This window comes from Epargyreus clarus, unplaced genomic scaffold (genome assembly GCF_041222505.1).
Source record: "Epargyreus clarus isolate Ecla_fem2 unplaced genomic scaffold, WU_Ecla_fem_2.2 ptg000016l, whole genome shotgun sequence".
NCBI classification, from domain to species: domain Eukaryota; kingdom Metazoa; phylum Arthropoda; class Insecta; order Lepidoptera; family Hesperiidae; genus Epargyreus; species Epargyreus clarus.
This window is the reverse complement of record NW_027332224.1, coordinates 6,594,136-6,614,425: the sequence shown is the minus strand read 5'-3', so window position 1 is coordinate 6,614,425 and position 20,290 is coordinate 6,594,136. Positions and strand designations below refer to the sequence as shown.

General features: G+C 38.6%; 1 protein-coding gene across 4 annotated transcripts in view; it reads left to right on the top strand.

Annotated features, from left to right (window-relative positions):
* LOC140748790 (uncharacterized) overlaps window positions 1–19,884 on the top strand; it is a 28,966-nt gene extending 9,082 nt beyond the window's left edge. The window contains exons 2-7 of one of the 4 annotated variants that reach the window (XM_073081684.1): window positions 7,468–7,641; window positions 13,274–13,345; window positions 14,337–14,396; window positions 15,122–15,194; window positions 15,961–16,034; window positions 16,382–19,884. In XM_073081684.1, coding sequence (XP_072937785.1) covers window positions 7,474–7,641; window positions 13,274–13,345; window positions 14,337–14,396; window positions 15,122–15,194; window positions 15,961–16,034; window positions 16,382–16,858 — 924 coding nt within the window. In that variant the 5' untranslated portion in view covers window positions 7,468–7,473 and the 3' untranslated portion in view covers window positions 16,859–19,884. Of the gene's footprint in view, window positions 1–7,467; window positions 7,642–12,403; window positions 12,492–13,273; window positions 13,406–13,840; window positions 13,901–14,336; window positions 14,397–15,121; window positions 15,195–15,960; window positions 16,035–16,381 lie in introns of those variants that run through there. The other 3 variants (XM_073081685.1, XM_073081683.1, XM_073081686.1) reach the window with 3 other exon arrangements.
* Window positions 19,885–20,290: the final 406 nt, after the last annotated feature.

Sequence of the window (20,290 nt, the reverse complement as noted above, 5' to 3'; positions counted from 1 at the left end):
ATTAACTGCTTTCTGATAAATAATTAATTAACCAAGGCATAGTTAATTATCGCACCGATATATTTTCGACGGCTTTACTGTTACTTTGTCGCGTTTAGAAAACATGTTTCGCAGGGGATTTAGAGGTCTAGAGGCCTTGGGGCAACAAAAGAGTGGAGGCCCCCTGGCCCCAAATTATTTTCCGAATAAAATTAATAATTTTTTCAGTTGAGTTTTTCAATAAATATTTTATTGTGAAACGCAGGTAGATTATTCTAGTATTCATGTTTGTACAAAGTACTGTAAATAAAGGTAAAACAGCGAAAAAGAATATCAAAGGAAAATATATATATACAGGGTGAATTTTTAAAACGGGCCTTCAGGGCCAAATCCGAAACTATAAGGATTAGCGGAAAATGCTGAAAGGAGTTACGAGGCCGATTTTGGTAAAAACTAAAACTGCATCATTAGTTTTTTAAAATACCTATTTCCTTAGCCGGGAATCGAACGAGTTCATTTTGCAAGAAAATACACCCTCTATATTATTCCACTATCGGATAGTGTTGCTTATAAGGATCAAATTCTGGGAAGCAATGATAAATGACAAACAAAAGGAAAAGCCTCAATTTTAAGAAAATACATATTTTTTATATTAATTTGGCAATTAAGTTCCCGCCATTCATCAACTTAAACATTTCGCGTATTAACAATTTTTTGGCTCAATGTTTCAAATCATTCGAAATGGACGTTTTGTTCTTCAAGAATTTATATTTTTATGTCCGACTTAGTTCAGGTTACTTTTAGGACCATTATAATAGATTTAACTTGCTATGGGCGGAGTTTCGTTTAATACAGATGTAAAATTGACAATTTGCTAGAATGACTTTTTCGAGTCAAATCCGAGTGATAACTAAACAAAGAGATATAGAATAATATATTTACTGTTGAAACGTAGTTATAAACAACAAACAATAACAATTTACTATTTAATCACTTATCTATTCTTATTAAAATATAAATCCTAAAAACGGCGGTAATTTACTTGCCAAACTATTACTTTCTCATACTAAGCCGTATGTCACGGTTATAACATCGAATAATTAGTTGATTAACCAACAAATTCTTCAATGGTATGACTTACGTATGTTTCTAAAGTGTTACACATAAATCATTTGTTATGTATAATCCTTAAGGATTAGTATGGCAATGTATGGAAAAATATGTATTTTTTTCAAAATTTTCCTTTTCCTTTAATTTGTCACATAACATTACTTCCCAGAATTTGATCCTTATAAGCGATACTATCAGATGGTGGAATAATAAAGAGGGTGTAATTTTTTTAAAAATGAACTCGTTCGATTCCCGGCTAGGGAAAAAGATATTTTAAAAAACTAATGATGCAGTTTTAGTTTTTACCAAAATCGGCCTCGTAACTCCTTTCAGCATTTTCCGCTAATCCTTATAGTTTCGGATTTGGCCCTGAAGGCCCGTTTTAAAAATTCACCCTGTATATTTTTACTAGTGTTTACTAGTCGGAATTAAAAAAAAAATTCGACGTCTCTATTGTGGGAGCCCCCCTTTTGTGGAGGCCCCGGGGCTGCCGCCCCGGTTGCCCTCCCTTAAATCCGGCCCTGATGTTTCGGATATGATACTCGTAATCTGAATCAGTGTTTCTCAAGTGTCCCTGAAGGTAGAACCCTTTGCGGTTCGACTCCGGCTCCACCGCCACACCTATTTCTGTTATAACAGCAGTGTAGCGCTGCTGTGTTCTGGTTTGAAGTAAGTAAGGGAGACATATTTTTCCGAGGCGTTCCAGCTTAGTTCTCAGGGTTAGCGGCGTCTGTGGCCGACTTCAGATAGGACTCTAATCGTATCTGGGATTGATTACAGATGTCCATGGGCGGCAGTAACCACTTACCATCAGGTGGACTCCACTTCTATATTAATAACTCATCTATCCAATTGTTACATACTAAAGATGAAAATTTAATAATTTCTAATATGACATAATTGTCACATGTCAATCTGTAGTAAGAACATTGGATAGGTTATTAACAACGCACGTTATCACAGTCAAATTCCCAATTTATAAATACAAGTTGAACGTTAGAACACTATCTGTATAATATATCTATCGCAGTATATCTATGTAATCGATAAAATAATTTAATTATCAATCATTTATGTAATTTTGCACATAGTTACCGAATACTTTAAATAGTTATGTAATGACTTATTTTATTTAAGTAAGATTTATAATGTAACGTCGTGAACCTATTACTGTCCCACTGCTGGGCACGGGACTTTGAGATTTTTTTTTATATTATAGGAGTAGCAGACGAGCATGCAGTCCACCTGATGGTAAGTGGCTACTGCCGCCCATGGACATCTGTAATCAACCCCAGATAGGATTAGATATTCCTACCTGAGGTCGGCCACAGATGCGCCGCTACCCCTGAGGACTAGGCTGGAACGCCTCGGAAAAGTCCTCCCTTACCATAACCTTCAAACCGGAACACAGCAGCGCCTAACTACTGCTGTTATTAGGTAGAAATAGGTGTGGCGGTGGTGCCGCCGGAGTCGAACCGCAAAGGGTTCTACCACGTTCCTTCATGTATGTACGATTTAATTTGGGGATGGCAACCACACATATCTATTAGAGATACCAGTTAGGCAAATGTACCACGTGCAAACCGATTTTATTATTTGGCCGGTAAGCGAACTCACATTTGACATTTGCTGGCATTCTTAGCGTGGAGCCAAAAACGATAACTATAAGCGAGTTTTGGTTAGATAAGGACGCGTTCAAACTAACGGGTTTGGTTACGGCGGTTTGTAACTTTGGACAAAACGTTTGTAAGATTGATTAATTCATAAAATACATTGTTTAATTGGTATTTATAGAATCACTTTGTCTGAATTGCTGGACACGAATATCTGCCCCACAGAAGGTCTGAAACCCCTTTTATGTGATTGAAGTATCAAATGAGCTTGCAGTCCATCTGATGGTAAGTTATCACTGTTGTAGGGACTGTAATCAGTCCCTGTAGTTCCGGGACCAGAATAGGGCTACGGTATCCCCTGCCTGTCGTAAGAGGCGGCTAAAAGGGGGCTTCCGGGGTTGCGGGCGGCAAGAGTGGGAGCTCGAACCGCCCGGCCAACGACCCCGGGATGGACGGTGGTATCTGTGTGTGTCGCATACCGTCGTGCACACCAGACGGTGTGGCGACCGCCAAGCTCACCTGCGCGGAGCCCGACGGGGCACCGCGCTAAGAGGACTCCGGTTGCGTTCCTTTGGAGATCCCGGAGTCCTCCACGTGTATCGGACTCCGGTTGTATTCTTCCGAAGTTCTCCACCAAGCGCCGAGGACGGCCACCGGGGGGTTTAAGTGCGGTAAGAATCCCACATAACCTTGCGTCGCGCCCACGGCACCGGGTACCTTTTGAAGGTTTCCCCCTCGTAAACAAAAAAAAAGTGAGTTCATTACAAACTATTAAAAACAATAAATGAACAATATTATTGTAACTTATATTCATAAGAGACGCACTTATCAGAGGCGTTCCTGCTTAGGCTCTTCGCACACGGAGATATTTACAAGCAATGCGACAACTTGCGAACCATAGCTCGCCTACTAATGCTACCCTATTAATTCGTACCCTATGTACGTATTCGTATGGTATTCATTTATACCTATGTATTCCTTGTAAATAACTCGTGCGCGAAGGGTCACAGATGCGGTAAGACTAATCTTATGTCGGATTGACCACAGATCAAGTGGATTATAAAAAATGCTTGTCTAAAAACCGCTCCCGCTCCTAACACGTGTTAATTTAAACGCATCTTTTATATTCACCATAATATCAAGACCGGTAACTATGCACGTTTTTTTATATTAATATGTAGTTCGTTTTTGTCTTAAGAGTAGGTTTTGATAAATTAAATTGAAATGTCTGTATGTAACTATCAAATGTCATCTTGTAACTTATAATGTTTTATTCATTATATTATATATTACTAGCTGACCCGGCAAACGTTGTGTTGCCATATAAATAAAAACTTATTAAGGGTGAACAACCCTTATCATTTAGGGGTATGAAACATAGGTAGTAGCCGATTCTCAGACCTACTGAATATGCTGAAAATTTGGTGAAAATCGGTAAAGCAGTTTCGGAGGAGTACGGTAACTAACATTGTGACACGGGAATTTTATATATAAGATACATAGCATAATAACAATATAACACATATAACGGACTGTATAGTCCGCGTAAAACTGCTAGTTCGCCCTGAATATAGAAATGAATCGCGTCGCCATAGCAAATTGTATGACTACACCTGCTCGCAACTACTTCGGAGCGGACTAGCAGTTTGGCGCGGACTGTATATAAGTGTATGTAAGCGGTTATGTTGGTAGATACTGTGAAAGTGGTAGAATCTATCATTTTCGACTCCAGAGGCAACGCCTATTTCTGCCTAATAACAGCAGTATTAAGCGTTGCTATGTTCTGGTTTGAAGGGTTTGAAGGGTTGAACCTATACGAGGCGTTGCAGCTTAGTCCTCAGGGATAGAACTGCACCTATATCTCTATATGTCGATATATGTGAGGTGAGTATTATGAATTTCGATGTACCTATGGTTGTACTTACCATCAGTGGCTGGTTTGCTACTGAATTGCCGGTCAGGGGCACCGAGCTCAGAACCCTCCGGTAGCGTTTTTTTTAGATATATCAGAGATCTGTACACAGTGCTGAGGATGGCCACTGGGGAGGTTTTAATATTGTAAAATTCCACATAACTCAGTTTTGCTTACATTGTACATGTTAATTTGAAGATTGCCCCCCACGTCATAGATTAGTAAAGATTACTCACTCCTAACAAGAAAATGTATCCAGTTTTGAGAATTGAAATAGTTGCTTAAAAAAAGATTTGCCACGTCTCCGTGCTAAAATGTCCCTAAAATATTTGAAATAATTATTTATTTATCATGTAAATTACGCAGTATTAGTTATTTATTCGTAAATTTTCTTTAAAAATGTATTTATTTGTCAAGAATTCAAAAAAAGAACTTACTAATAAGCCGTTTGTGGCTTCATTCAATTTCAAGGCGACGAAGTATCTTTACTAATCTATGCCCCACGTCAACAAACAAGTAATTTAATTAAAAAATCAAAAACCCGACTGCACTAAACAGGCTGAAGTAGAATTTCCAAAAACGGTGAAATAGGCGTTTCATTATTTTAAATACAAAGTTTCATAGTAGGTATCTGCTTCAAAATCAAAAGATGTTCAAACAATATTATCCTATTTTATCCTCGTAGTGCGAAATTACGCTATATAAATAACCTATGAGTATTTCCTTTGTTTTGATACCCTACTCGATAGGTTTGGTATTTTTTTAAAACATGTTATTTCGCAAAAAAAAACACAATTTATGATCTATAAAAGATCTATCCGGTGATTATTTTACCTCGTTAGGGGTAGAATTTCGTTATTTTTATCGAACATGCCTGATACAATATTTTATAGTGTTTGCTTCAAAATTGACGGTTGTTCAAATTAACTTTTAAGCCTTATTTTACCCTCTACGGGGTTGATTTTTCGGAAGGGGATAGATAGGTGTGTCCTTGTTCCTATCCAGAAAGCCAAATACTAAATTTTATAGTAGTTGCTTCAAAATTAAAGGATTTCAAGAAAACAGTTTATCCCTATTTTACCCTCTTAGGGGTGGAATTTCCAAAAGGCCTTTCTTAGTACTTATTTACGCTATATATTAAGCGTATGTGCTAAATTTCAGAACCCTAAGTTGAACCATTTTGGATGTACGTTGATTTCTGAAAAATGAAAAAGTCATTTAATTAATCAGTCAGTCAGTCATCTTGCTGTTTTATATATATACAAATATGTTTTTATAATCTACGTTTAATTTACTTTCATTTGATACCCCACTCGATAGGTTCGGTTAACTTTTTTTTTGAAATGTGTTACTATTTCGCGCCAAATATTTGCCCTTTTCGTTTTTTTTTTCTAACACCTATCTAAGGACACTCGGGTCATTGAGACGAATATAAGGACAACTTAACTGTCGAAATTTATCCAGCCATTTGTAAGATCGGATCAAATAAAGAAAGACAAACATACAAGATACGCGCGAAAAACATAACCCTTCCTTGGCAGTCGGGTAAAAAACAAAAGAACATCATACTTCATTGTCGTAATTTGAACTCGCATCGTATCGTATACCTTAAATATATTTTTAAGCAAAACTCGCAGTATTAAGTCCCCAACTTCGATCAACTGGTGTCGATTTTAACTGTTAATTTAATTATATATTTTTTTTCTGTTTTTGCACTCTAATTTTGCCTTTCTCATGCACATTCCTGTCCCAGGGTTGCTGGAAGAAATTCCATTTTGGTATAAGCAATCCTTTGTACTTCATTTCTTTTTTTTGTGTACAAAAACTTATTAAATAAAAAAATAAAAAAAAAATAAAAATAGTTATCAATATTTTTCCCAAACGCGTAAAAAGAATACCTTCAAATATAATTTCAATCCGAAATCACTATTCCCAACCTAAAAACAAGTATAACTTTTAAACCAATTTTAAAATTCATACGCGTATTCCGCTTTCCGCTCCCGCTTAACAACTCGCACAGCTTCGAACGTGTCTCCATCTCGTTATCACGACGGGTATGCAAGTGATATGTAAATCTAGCAGGAGCTTCTCGCCCGAGATATACGGTTTCCGGCGAATCTTGTGTAAACTTTATAATTAGTCGCCAATTATAATTAACGTTTAGAAAGCGTATATAGTTGTTATTAAAAATATTCTTATTTTTATTTTTTTTATAATATAGGAGACGAGCATGCAGTCCACCTGACGGTAAGTGGCTACGGCCGCCCATGGACATCTGTCATCAGCCCCAGGCAGGATTAGATATTCCTACCTGAGGTCAACTACATATGCGCCGCTACCGCTGAAGACTGAGCTGGAACGCCTCTGAAATGTATATCTCCCGTACCACACCCTTCAAACCAGAACACAGCAGTGATTTTCACTGGACGAGAGAATGGAGACGGTACATGCGTTTGGGATGAGAGTATGTTTGTACAAACCACTGTTACATTACAATTGATCTCCAAGACCATGGATACGATTTTTATGCGGTTTTCAGGGACGGGTTTTGATTTGATTGGTGTATGTTTTTAGATAGGTGTTACTATAACAACTCACCAGGGGGCTATGCAGTAAACATTTTTTGTGCAAACTAATGTTAGCATGAATCTCCAAAATTACTAGTCCAATTTAGATGCGTTATCTACACAAGTTATCTTCGTAAAATTTCCAAAAAAAAAAAAGTGTGTTTTTAAATAAGTTAGGGCTATTTTAGACTGCGGCTTTAAGTCAGAAACAAATGTAGCGGTGGTGCCGCCGGAGCAAAACCACAGAGGACCTTTTGTTATATTTAATCAAAATACCTTTCCACAGACTGATATGTCGACGCGGAGTGGCGCCAGCGCGATCCGTGCGCGGCGCGGTCACAAGGAGCGCTCGAAGAACTTCACCGAGCTGGAGAAGCGGACGGTGCTCGAGCTGATCGCGCGACACCGCGACGTGCTCCGCCAGGGGCGCTCCAACAACGCGACCAACCGCAGCAAGCAGGTAGCAACACCCGACACACGCCACCCTGTCATCCGACTCATGATCACACGCCACTCCGTCACCCGCGACACGATCACACGCCACCTTATCACCCGACACGCGCTCACACACCATCCTGTTACCCTGCACACGATCACACGCCACCCTGTCGTCCATCTCACGATCACGCGCCACCCTGTTACCCAACACACGATCACATGCCACCCGGTCACCCGTCACACGATTACATGCCGCCATATCACCTTCTAGCGTCACCCTCTACCAGATCACCCGCCAGTCTCATCGCTATATGATACTATATCATCATCATCAACCCATTATTGTCCCACTTCCGGGCACGGGTCTCTCAGAATGAGAAGGATTAGGCCATAGTCCACCGCGCTGGCCAAGTGCGTATTGGTATTGATATGACACTATAGCATCCCACCATTAAGGTGATTATGTGTCGAAGCAAGTAGTTAGCCGCTACATGGTTACATGCCACTCTGTCACCCGTCATCTCTTCGCTTACCACTGTGTCAAGGTTGTCTAATCACCCGTTACCGTATCACCCTTTGAGTTGAGTGATTGTATATGACTTGATAGCGCATCATTAGTTGGATTAGCGCCACCAAGTCGGAAATCTTAGAAATTCGACATTCCACCAGCGATTAAATCGGCTGCCACCCAATTAATGATAACTTCCACGCCAAATAGTCCACCACCTGATACTTAAAAAAGGTTTCCTCATCAGGTTTTCCTTCGACGTTAAAGCTGTTGATAATTAATTTCTATTTCAATATTGGACTCGCAAGGTGGTAGGCCTAAAATTCACATAGTCATCCCTACTCAAGTATTTTAGCAAATTCACGATTGTTTTCAGTTACATAAATAAAAAATATTAAAGATAACAGTTAAATCGATTACGATATGTTATATACGCGGTAACAATAACCTTGTTGAATAATCCGTTTATCTTTCGATAATAATTAAAAACCTTTTATTAACTTGCTGAGTTTTGTGTATAATTTCCTAAAATTTTGTATTTTTTAACACGTTTTTATTAGCTTGGGTTGTATGTATGTATGTATGTATGTATGTATGTATGTATGTATGTATGTACGTAACAGTAACGGAATCTTTGAACCCGATTTCTATCCACTTTGAACGTTCAGTTTAATTCAAAATTTTGAAAAATTATCAAAAACCGATGACAATACACGATTTTAATAATTTTGTACCATTGTCCTTATCAACATCCTCAGGATTAACGATTTTCGAGGCGAGAGACAGCGCCTGAGGGAGAGTTGAGGCAAAGTTACTAGATTGATTTTTAGTTTTGAAAGATGAAAAAAAAAGTGTGGGGTGCTTTTCGAAAATTGATAAGTGGAGCACTCCACGCTTTTTTCACAATTATACAATTTACTGTTCCTTAATTGATTCCTAGATTAAAAATTATTTTCTACTTTTTTGTTGATTTTATCATAAAAGCGTGTTTTGTAGTTTTGTGAACTATATTTATTTCAAAAACTAGCAACATAATTTTATACTATACATTACAAAATATTTTTTTACCACGATAATGCACGATTCGTGTCGTGTAATTATTGAGTACTTAGGAATGGTTTTTTGATATTCCACAACTAAGTGGATTATACAGGGATCGACAATTTGTGAATTTTGAAGTAAGCGCAAAGATATTTAGTTTCTGTCTGGTTAAAAATAATGAAACACCTTTTTCATTATAGTATTTTTATCGTTTTTGGAAAATTAACCCTAAGGTTTAGAGGGTTTTAAGGGTTTACATTTTGTATTATTTTCGTTATGACGAGCTTTTGCCCGCGGCTTCGCTCGCGTTACTAAGTTATATTTTCATCCCCTATTGTGTCCCCTTGGGGGTAGAATTGATCAAAATCCTTTCTTAGCGGATGCCTACGTCATAACATCTACCTGCATGCCAAATTTCAGCCCGATCCATCCAGTGGTTTGGGCTGTGCGTTGATAGATCACTACGTCAATCAGTCACCTTTGAGTTATATATATTTAGACTAGGTTTTACTTTCCGCTTCGCTCGCGATTAGAGGGTTGTATCTATCCCTCTAGAACGGTATTTTAAGTAGAGATGTGCCGAGTCAGGTCGACTCGAGTACCAATAGTGATACTCGAGTACCAGTGATACTCGAATACTGACGATACTCGTACACTACAACTACTACTCGTAGAAGTAAAAACTTGTTTAATTTTGTGTAGTGAGTGGCGCTTTTTTTTTTTTTTTTGCTCTTCCGTGCTATTGGACTGTATGTTGTGCAAAGTATTCGAGTACTTTGTGAATACTTTGGACTCGAGTACTGACTCGATTCTTTTTTATATGAGTACACTTAAGTACTCGATAACCAAAAATGGCCGACTCGGCACATCATTAATTTTAAGGGATAAATGGTACCCAATGGTATGTCCCTATCTGGACCCCTGACAACGTGTGTACAAAATTTCGTGACAATCAGTTATGTAGTTACAGCGTGAAAGTGTAACAAACAACCTCACATTCGCATTTATAATATTAGGTAGGATTTAAGTCGATGGCAAAAGCCATAGATTAGTAAAGATTACTCACTCCTAACAAGAAAATGTACCCAGTTTTGAGAATTGAAATAGTTGCGTAAAAAAGTTTTGCCACGTCTCCGTGCTAAAATGTCCCTAAAATATTTGAAGTAATTATTTATTTATTATGTAAATTACGCAGTATTAGTTATTTATTCGTAAATTTTCTCTAAAAATGTTTTTATTTGTCAAGAATTCAAAAAAAGAACTTAATAAGCCGTTTGTGGCTTCATTCAATTTCAAGGCGGCGAAGTATCTTTACTAATCTATGGCAAAAGCTAATAAAACATATTCAAATAAATGTACTGTTTTTCGAATTTATTACCACAAACATACAGATGATATTTTTTGTATATATAGAGATTAGATTTATTTTAAACACAAATATAGAATCAAGGAAACGAATTGACAATTAAATAATTGATGTGATTAATAAAATGTGTTATCGGATTAATTAATATTGTAATGATAATATTTAACTGGCGATTTTTACTTTCGAGTATGGATGTATGTGAGGGGGCGGGTTAGGGGGGGGGCTGATAAATTGCTGTCCCACTGCTGGGCATGGGTCCCCAAACAGGGCGACAGGGGCCATGTGCAAATTGGACTTCACATACTTTGACGATTTTTTTACCGACTTTGAAAAGGAAGAGTAATATCGTGCTCGGCAGATCTTTTGTAGTTCTGTACCGAAAGGATTTTTTTATAATATAGGAGTAGCAGACGAGCATACAGTCCACTTGATGGTAAATGGCGACTGCCGCCCATGGACATCTGTAATCAACCCCAGATAGGATTAGATATTCCTAGCTGAGGTCGGCCACAGATGCGCCGCTACCCCTGAGGACTAAGCTGGAACGCCTCGGATAAGTATGTCTCCCTTACCACACCCTTCAAACCGGAACACAGCAGCGCCTAACACTGCTGTTATTAGGTAGAAATAGGTGTGGCGGTGGTGCCGCCGGAGTCGAACCACAAAGGGTTCTACCACCTTCAAAACAGTAACCAAGTAACCAGGGTAAAAACAAGACCCTATTACTAATTCTCCGCTCTGTCCGCCTGTCACAGGGCTCTACCTCTTGGACCGTAATAGATAAACACTTAATTTTTTTATAGAGTATGTATAACGCTGGCCGCTATAGCAATAATACTAAAAATAAAAAAATCTTTCAAAATAAATGGGGGTCGCCATACGGATTGCTTGATTTTCAAAATGTATTTAATTCTATGGGTGCTATAAGCAATACTAAAAAGTAACAAATATATCGAAATATTGGTGGTACGGAACCCCTCCGTGTGCGAGTTCATCTCGTACTTGGTATTTTACTTCAAGATCTCAAGTATGTAGTTGTAATATAAAAATTATTACATACATACAGACATTTGAATTGATCTTTATGTGTAGTTAAAAATGCAGTAACTCCTACTTGGTCACTTATACTCGTATTAAGATCTCTCAAGTAAGTACATATAATATAATCATTATTACATACATACAGACACTTGAATTGATCTATATGTGTAGTTAAAAATGCAGGCGCTATGCACTCATATGTCAGTAGATGTGTGTAATGTAACACTTGGTTTTACGCTTAGTCCGCCGTTTCTAGCTCGTGTAAGCTTGAGGTCTGGTGCAAGGCATAGGCGGTAGCGATTGGCGATTTGAGTAAGTATTTATTAAGAAATGAGATATTTATTTCTTAGCTCCGTTTTGGTTTATAAAGTTTAGCAAAACGAGCTTACAGTCAACCTTATGGTAAATCAATACTTTCCATGAATGTTTTAACACCAAATATGTATAAAAATAATGTTATTGAGATCAAATACATATACCTTTAAAGTTGATAGACAGATAGAACCGTCTGTGGTTCGGATCCAGCGGCGGCACTGCCACGTCTATTTTTCTATTTCCTACCTTATAACAACAGTGTTAAGCGCTGCTATATTCTGGATTGAATAATATAATTAGGGAGACATAATGTCCGAGGCGTTTCAATTTAGTCTTTAGGCGTAGCAACGCAATTGTGGCCGACCTCATGTCTTAATCTAATATTTTTAATCTTATTTGGAGTTGATTAAAGATGTGTTTGTTTTAAACGCTTTACTCTTATAATTTAGACAGCGTTTTTTCTAGCTAACGATAAAAATATGTCTAACAAGCAATTAATTATAATTCTCAAGTTGAAGATCAAGAGAAGGTGTCTGAACGTTATTTTTGAGTATTTTGAAGTTTAAAAATGGATATGAATAACTGTCAACTTTATAACTACGTATGTATATTTTAAGTTTTTTTTAATAATATAGGAGTAGCAGACGAGCATGCAATTCACCTGATGGTAAGCTACTGCTGCCGAAGGTAGTAGAACCCTTTGTGGTTCGATTTCGGGGGCACCACCGCCACACCTATTTCTAGCTAATAACAGCAGTGTTAGGCGCTGGTGTGTTCCGGTTTGAAGGGTGTGGTAAGGGAGACAGACTTTTCCGAGGCGTTCCAGCTTAGTCCTCAGGGGTAGCGGCGCATCTGTGACCGACCTCCGGTAGGAATATCTAATCCTATCTGGGATTGTTTACAGATGTTCATGGGCGGCAGTAGCCACTTACCATCAGGTGGACTGCATGCTCGTCTGTTACTCCTATAATATAAAAAAAAAACATCAGGTGCACAACATGCTCGACCGTTTTTACCTTATGGGTACGGAACCCTATAAAAAAACTCAAAAGTATGTGAAGCCTACCAATACACACTTAGCCAGCGCGATGGATTATGGCTTAATCCTTCTCCCTCTGAGAAGAGACCCGTTCCCAGAAGTGGGACAGTTATTGGATAACGACGACATATAGGTGGCACAAAATTAATCATCCAATTTTGTTTTTGAATAACTTAACTGTACTGAATACAAAACGTGATTTTGAGCGATAGAAATCTTTATAAGGACCTGTAACTTTTTTTTTTAGCAACGGGTGTTTATCCAGAGGGAGGGAGAGGGTTAAAAAATAGTAAAAATAGGCTCTTATGGGTAAGTTCCCTTATAGCGTGGTATGTTTTTTCCAGCTGGTGTGGTCGACGATCTGCGAGGAGGTGAACAAGCGGTGCGGCGGCGAGCGGCCGCGCACGCCCGCGCAGGTCAAGATGTGGTACGAGAACTACAAGAAGAAGTGCAAGATGCGCGCGCACGATACCACTGTAAGTGTGTACTTGTAGGGGGAGGGGGGGAACACTTGTAGGGGAATAGGGGGGAGCAACGCAGGTCAAGATGTGGTACGAGAACTACAAGAAGAAGTGCAAGATGCGCGCGCACGATACCACTGAAAGTGTGTACTTGTAGGGGGAGGGGGGGAACACTTGTAGGGGACTAAGGGGGAGCAACGCAGGTCAAGATGTGGTACGAGAACTACAAGAAGAAGTGCAAGATGCGCGCGCACGATACCACTGTAAGTGTGCACTTGTAGGGGGAGGGGGGTAACACTTGTAGGGGAGTGGGGGGAACAGCGCAGGTTAAGATGTGGTACGAGAACTACAAGAAGAAGTGCAAGATGCGCGCGCACGATACCACTGTAAGTGTGCACTTGTAGGGGGGGGGGGTTAACACTTGTAGGGGAGTAGTGGGGAGCAACGCAGGTCAAGATGTGGTACGAGAACTACAAGAAGAAGTGCAAGATGCGCGCTCACGATACCACTGTAAGTGTGCACTTGTAGGGGGGGGGGGGTTAACACTTGTAGGGGAGTAGGGGGGAGCAACGCAGGTCAAGATGTGGTACGAGAACTACAAGAAGAAGTGCAAGATGCGCGCTCACGATACCACTGTAAGTGTGCACCTGTAGGGGGAGAGAGGGTAACACTTGTAGGGGAGTGGGGGGAACAGCGCAGGTCAAGATGTGGTACGAGAACTACAAGAAGAAGTGCAAGATGCGCGCGCACGATACCACTGTAAGTGTGCACTTGTAGGGGGGGGGGGTTAACACTTGTAGGGGAGTAGTGGGGAGCAACGCAGGTCAAGATGTGGTACGAGAACTACAAGAAGAAGTGCAAGATGCGCGCTCACGATACCACTGTAAGTGTGCACTTGTAGGGGGAGGGGGGAACACTTGTAGGGGAGTAGGGGGGAGCAACGCAGGTCAAGATGTGGTACGAGAACTACAAGAAGAAGTGCAAGATGCGCGCTCACGATACCACTGTAAGTGTGCACCTGTAGGGGGAGAGAGGGTAACACTTGTAGGGGAGTGGGGGGAACAGCGCAGGTCAAGATGTGGTACGAGAACTACAAGAAGAAGTGCAAAATGCGCGCTCACGATACCACTGTAAGTGTGCACTTGTAGGGGGAGGAGGGTAACACTTGTAGGGGAGTGGGGGGGAGCAACGCAGGTCAAGATGTGGTAGGGGGGGTTGTAGGGAGAAGTGGATTAGTTCACGCTTATAGAGAGAGAAGTAAAAAGGACGTGTGAAGGATCTTTTTCGCACTTATGGAGGAAAGGTTTTATGACGACACCACACTAAGTGTACACATTAGTCTACACTTCTATGGTGAAATATAAGAGAGGGGGATTTTTTATACTTATAAAAGTGACTGTAGGGGGGGCTACTCTTATAAGTGGAAAAGGGTGTAGTGTTTTTTTTTAATATAATACTTCTGTAGGAGTGCACTTTGATCTACACTTGCGCGGCGAAATGGGAGGAGACGTAGCTTACACTTGCAAGGGGAGAGCGGAACAGTAAATGTACACTTTGATGCAAACTTTTAGGGTGGAATTGAGGTAGGGGCGGGGGGGGGGGGGTGATTTTTATATTTGTAGTGTAAGGGGATATTCTGCCTTATTTCACTTACATCCAATAACCAAGAGGACTTCGACTAACAATTAGGTTCTAACAATGTCTTCATTAATGTAAATATGTCTGTTTCAGCAACCGACGACCGACGCGCCCGGTCTACTGGACGGGATGCTGTGGCAGAATATACATCCTCTTGACGTCAAAGGTAAGACTTCCATAGAGATATGAATTTGATTATTTTCCTTTTTTATTCGAAGTTAGCACCAAATTCGCTTTCTACACTCACAGCTCCACACTAAGAACCCCTATGGCGTGGGTACCATGGACACACAAAGATTGCGTCTATAACGGAACGTACCCATATCACGTGACCCGTTTTTACGATTTTTAAACCCCAACCTGGAGACCATCCCTAGTATTTGGTTATTTGCTAAGACCAAAGTCCCCCCCCCCCTTGAGATTGCACGTAATTCATTAGTAATTCCGAAGTATGACTTAATTTTTTTTTACCAACAGAAAATTAAAAGAAATATTATTTTGCCTTGCTTACGAACCTGATTTACTAAAGTTATTTCTCATTGACTACGTAACGAATGCCTAAAACCACTCCCGCCCCTGTGGACCAAGCGTGGTATTTTTAAAAACCCTTCCTCCCCCCTAAAAGGGTCACCAAATATGGGTACGTTCACTTACAAGCATGGTACATTTAAAGACAGCTTTAAAAAAAAAGAGTCCCGTAGAATGAGTATGTCCTAACTGACCTGAACGGCGAGCGAAAAAAACCGAAAAGATCCATTTTTGAGAAATGTTTTATCAAAGAATGGACTATTTAGTGAAAGTGAAAAACGAACTTTTCGATGTTTCTATGAATTCTTTACACTCAGATTGAAATCTATTTAAAAATTGGTTATTTTTCGAGAAGACGATCTCTATTGTATGTATTGTATGTATCGGAACGCCCCGTGTTCCAGATGACGAGGGCGAAGCGACCACTAGCGCGGAGGGCGCTCACAGCGTCAAGGACGACGACTGTGTTCCCGTTAATGTGAGTTATATTATATATATTTTATTTTATAATATAGCAGTAGCAGACGAGCATGCAGTCCACCTGATGGTAAGTGGATACTGCCGCCCATGGACATCTGTAATCAAACCCAGATAGAATTAGATATTTCTACCTGAGGTCGGCCACAGATGCGCCGCTACCCCTGAGGACTAAGCTGGAACGCCTCGAAAAAGTATGTTTCCCTTACCACACCCTTCAAACCAGAACACAGCAGCGCCTAACACTGCTGTTATTAGACAGAAATAGGTGTGGCGGTGGTGCCGCCGGAGTCGAACCACAAAGGGTTCTACCACCTTCAAACTTAGTTACTTAATAATTCTCCACAGATGTCCAACGGCCGTCTATCGAGTACGAACGACAGCGACGACACGATGCCGAACGTACTGGAACCCCAGGTCCAAATCATCCCCCAGTCCTCCCCCACTCCCCCCCACAAACACTTAAACCTCCCACACATCCCGATCCTCCCGAACCCGCTCCAGGCGATCGAACAGGCTCGCTTGCAACAGAACTTCATACAAAAGTTGAATGAGTTGTCGAATACGCCGTTGAATCTGAGCCATTTGGATGATAAGAAGAATGGTGAGAGACACGACAAGGAGAAAGATTCAATAGCGACGGAGGAAGAGAGGTTATATTTCACGGCGAAACGGCAGCATGCGATTTGGGAGCATGAAGCGAAAATGAAGATATTGAACATGGAACTGAGACAGAAGGAGGAGATATTCTCGCTCCAAAAACAACTGTTTCTTATCGAGTTGAGATTGAAAATGGACTTCCTTGAAAAGGCGAGCGGGAAGTGATGCTGTCTCGCTCGCACGCGGCCGTAAGAAAGAGAGGGAATGAGAAGGGAGGTATGGTTTTAAGGTTGCTAACTTTGTTTTCAGCGGATTCGTGGCGTTTGAGCCAGTTTTAATTGTGGCCTTAATTCGTGTTTGGGAGTGCGTTCTTTTTTTAAAACAGCTTGTGATCTGTGGGAAATATTTAGGAGATTGGTATTTTATCAGTCTTAATCAAGGTACATCTACATGAGGTAGATTAAATTCGTTAAGGTCCTACGTGAATCAGTTTTAAGGGAAGGTCCTAAGTCAATCCTACTTGAAATAGGTCCGAAATGATTCAATCCCACTACAGTATGTCTCAATCAGGCCAATTTGAGGTGGATGCCAAATGTATTAAACCTGTATCAGTAGGTCCTAACAGAATCAGTCAACTCGAGATAGGTCCTGAATGAATCTATATTGTTTGCGTTACGTCCTGAATTGAACTTGAACCATACACGAAATTGATTACTTATATTGAGAGAGATACTTATATTGAGTAGGACCAGAATGAATTAATCTAGCATATAACAAGTCCGGAAAAGATCCTGCTATAGCATATCCCAAATGAATGCAACTTAATATAGGTCCTAAGAGAATCAGTTCAGCTTAGTAGGTCCGAAATGGATCAGGTTTTTAAATAGGTCCTATATGAAACTATGAGAGATGGACCTAAGTTGGAACGCAAACTGTAAATTTCAAAATGCAAATTGCAAAATGCAAATTCAAATTGCAAAATGCAATTTTGAAATGCAAAAATAATAATATATTTTTGAATAATGCATAGTCCATTTTGTGCCATTATTTGTTGTAGTTACCGGAGGAGGAGCCATTTTATTTTTAATTTTTAAACGCACCCGCGTTCAGCACAGATAATATTCGAGTCACAGATAATATTGTAAATACATACTCAAATTTAAAACTTTAAAAGTTGTTTATTTATGACCTGAAGTTATACTTCTTTTGGCGTTTGGAAGTGTTTTTAGCATGGGTCGGAGTTAAGCGCCGATGTAACACATAATAGTAACTATCTATTGCTTGGTTAAAAATTATTTCTAAGCATGAAATATATTTAATATTTAATTATTTTTGCCAGAGAAGTATAACTTCCCGATTTTTTTCGAAATAATATCTGTATTGAACGCTTAGTTTTAATCGCTTATAGGCAGCTTCTTATACGAAAGTCAAATTATGTTAAGGTATTTTTGGTACAATGTGAAAGAAAATAGTATTTTTATAGCAGTATGACTGATTACGTTCCGTTTGTACCGTTGAAAACGGCGTTCCGGCCGTAAAAACTAAGGCTGGTAATAATTGTATCTAGTTTTTAGTCGAAGTCGGTTCTTTTCGCACAAAATTGTACCAACTATGGGTTTCGATATGTGATCAAAGATAATAAATAATTATATTTTTGTAATATTTACGTTGCGTAGCTTATTTTGTACTTTTTTTTTAGTTTTTAGTACATGTAATGTGCTTAATTAGTCCGTTTGGACGCGGATTTTTATTTTTTTTATAGTATTATCGTATTTTTTTGATTTCGACACGGCAGATTTCATTTTTTCGTATATTTAAAACGATAACTGCCAAATATTGAATATCCTGTAAAGTTACTGTTAGTTTTTTTTTTTTTAACTTTTTCTAGTACTTAGTAAGGTCCTGTAGGGGGGCAATAGTTTTCATTTTTTTTTTTAATATAAGTCCCGATTTTGGGGTCAACGTACGTTTGACATTAGTGTCGATTTTTTTTTTAAAACGCTAAGGTGAAAATAATACTAGTCCAATAAGTTTTCTATATAAAACACGATGGTGTAGTTATTAAGTAAAAAAAAATACTCATTTTTTTGGTAATCGAGCAATAATTTAAAAGTGGTCTCCATTATAAACTGCATCAAAACGGCTCAGTATTTTTTATGTATTTTTTGCGATCGGCGTTTGATTTATATATCCTTAGATATAACTTTTTAACGCATTTTTCCGATGCAGTGCGGGACTGCCTTAATGTATTTTTCCCTAAAAGTAATATTTTAATGTTTATATTATACATGTAAACTTAAAATATATTTTTAAACAATATGACAATAATGTATCTTTTATTTAAGAACTACATCATCTGACGCCATTTTTTCGAGTCAAACACGTGCCAACAAACCATTGTTACATAAATATATAGTTGTTACATTTATAAGATATGAAAATAAATAAAAAAATACGTAAAATGTAGACAATTATGGAGGAAATATTGAAATTGGATGACAGTATGATATTATTATTGTTAGTCTAGAAATTAAACGTAGGATGGATTAATAAATAACAGTACAAAAACAATTTAGAGAAATGTCGATACCTCAACTTACAGTGTATTGTAAATATGTAGGATTAGTGAGTAATCGTGAAGACGAGATTTTTTAAAACTTTTTATATATGAACAACTTGTTTGGAGCAAAAACTGGTAGTTGTCAGCTGTAAACACCGTTTTTGGTGTTTATCTGTGGCCTAATGCTAAAATGAAATTTTTTTTAATCTGTGACTCGCCAAAAATGGCGCGAATGTCCGAGAAAAAAATAAATTGTCTATTTAAAAAAATATTGAATTGGCGCCAATTATCAACAAAATGGCGTATTATCCATTTTTAAAATATCACAATAATATTTTAAAAACAAATGAAATATGTTCATAATTTTAAACGTGTTTTTATTTTAAAATAATAGTAAAATGATGCACATTTTTAGCATTAGGCAAGTCTTTTAAAACTGAAAGGTAAAAAAATACTCGAATCCGTTGTACGCGAGACTGGCAACACTGACCGCTAATATTTCAAGTAGCATTATTGTGATGTATTTTATTAAGATCTCAGTACAGATAAAATGTAATTTTACAGCAATTTATAACAGACAGGAGATAAACGTATAATTGCGTTTTCTATGAAGATTTTTTTGGAACAATATTATGTTAATCTGATTAAATTGGATATTATTGATATTGAATAAAGAATTTATTTTTCTGTTCCGGTGTATTTTATTTATATTTCTTTCACAGTGAGAAATTCTGCAAATATTATTTGGGCTCTCCAGTAAAAATAATCATTTATGTAATCATTTGTTTGTATCAAAAATCACTAATAAAAGGTTTGGTGAAAATAAGGTCAGCTACTCCAGATTTATTTCCAAAAAGGTAATAGACAGAATTACTATTTAACCGATTCCGTGCGGATGGCACAACAGTTGTGCCATGCCATTTCTTTTGTACATGGCGGGTGGCACCCGAGAGGTGCCAAAATTTGAAGCCATAAAACTCGGATAAATTGAAGTTTATCAAAGTTGTTCTGAAAACAAAAGTGTCTTTATTTATCACGTAGTTCCTTCCTAGAATGTCAGTTTCAGCAGATCACGTGATTTCACATACTTCAGGGAT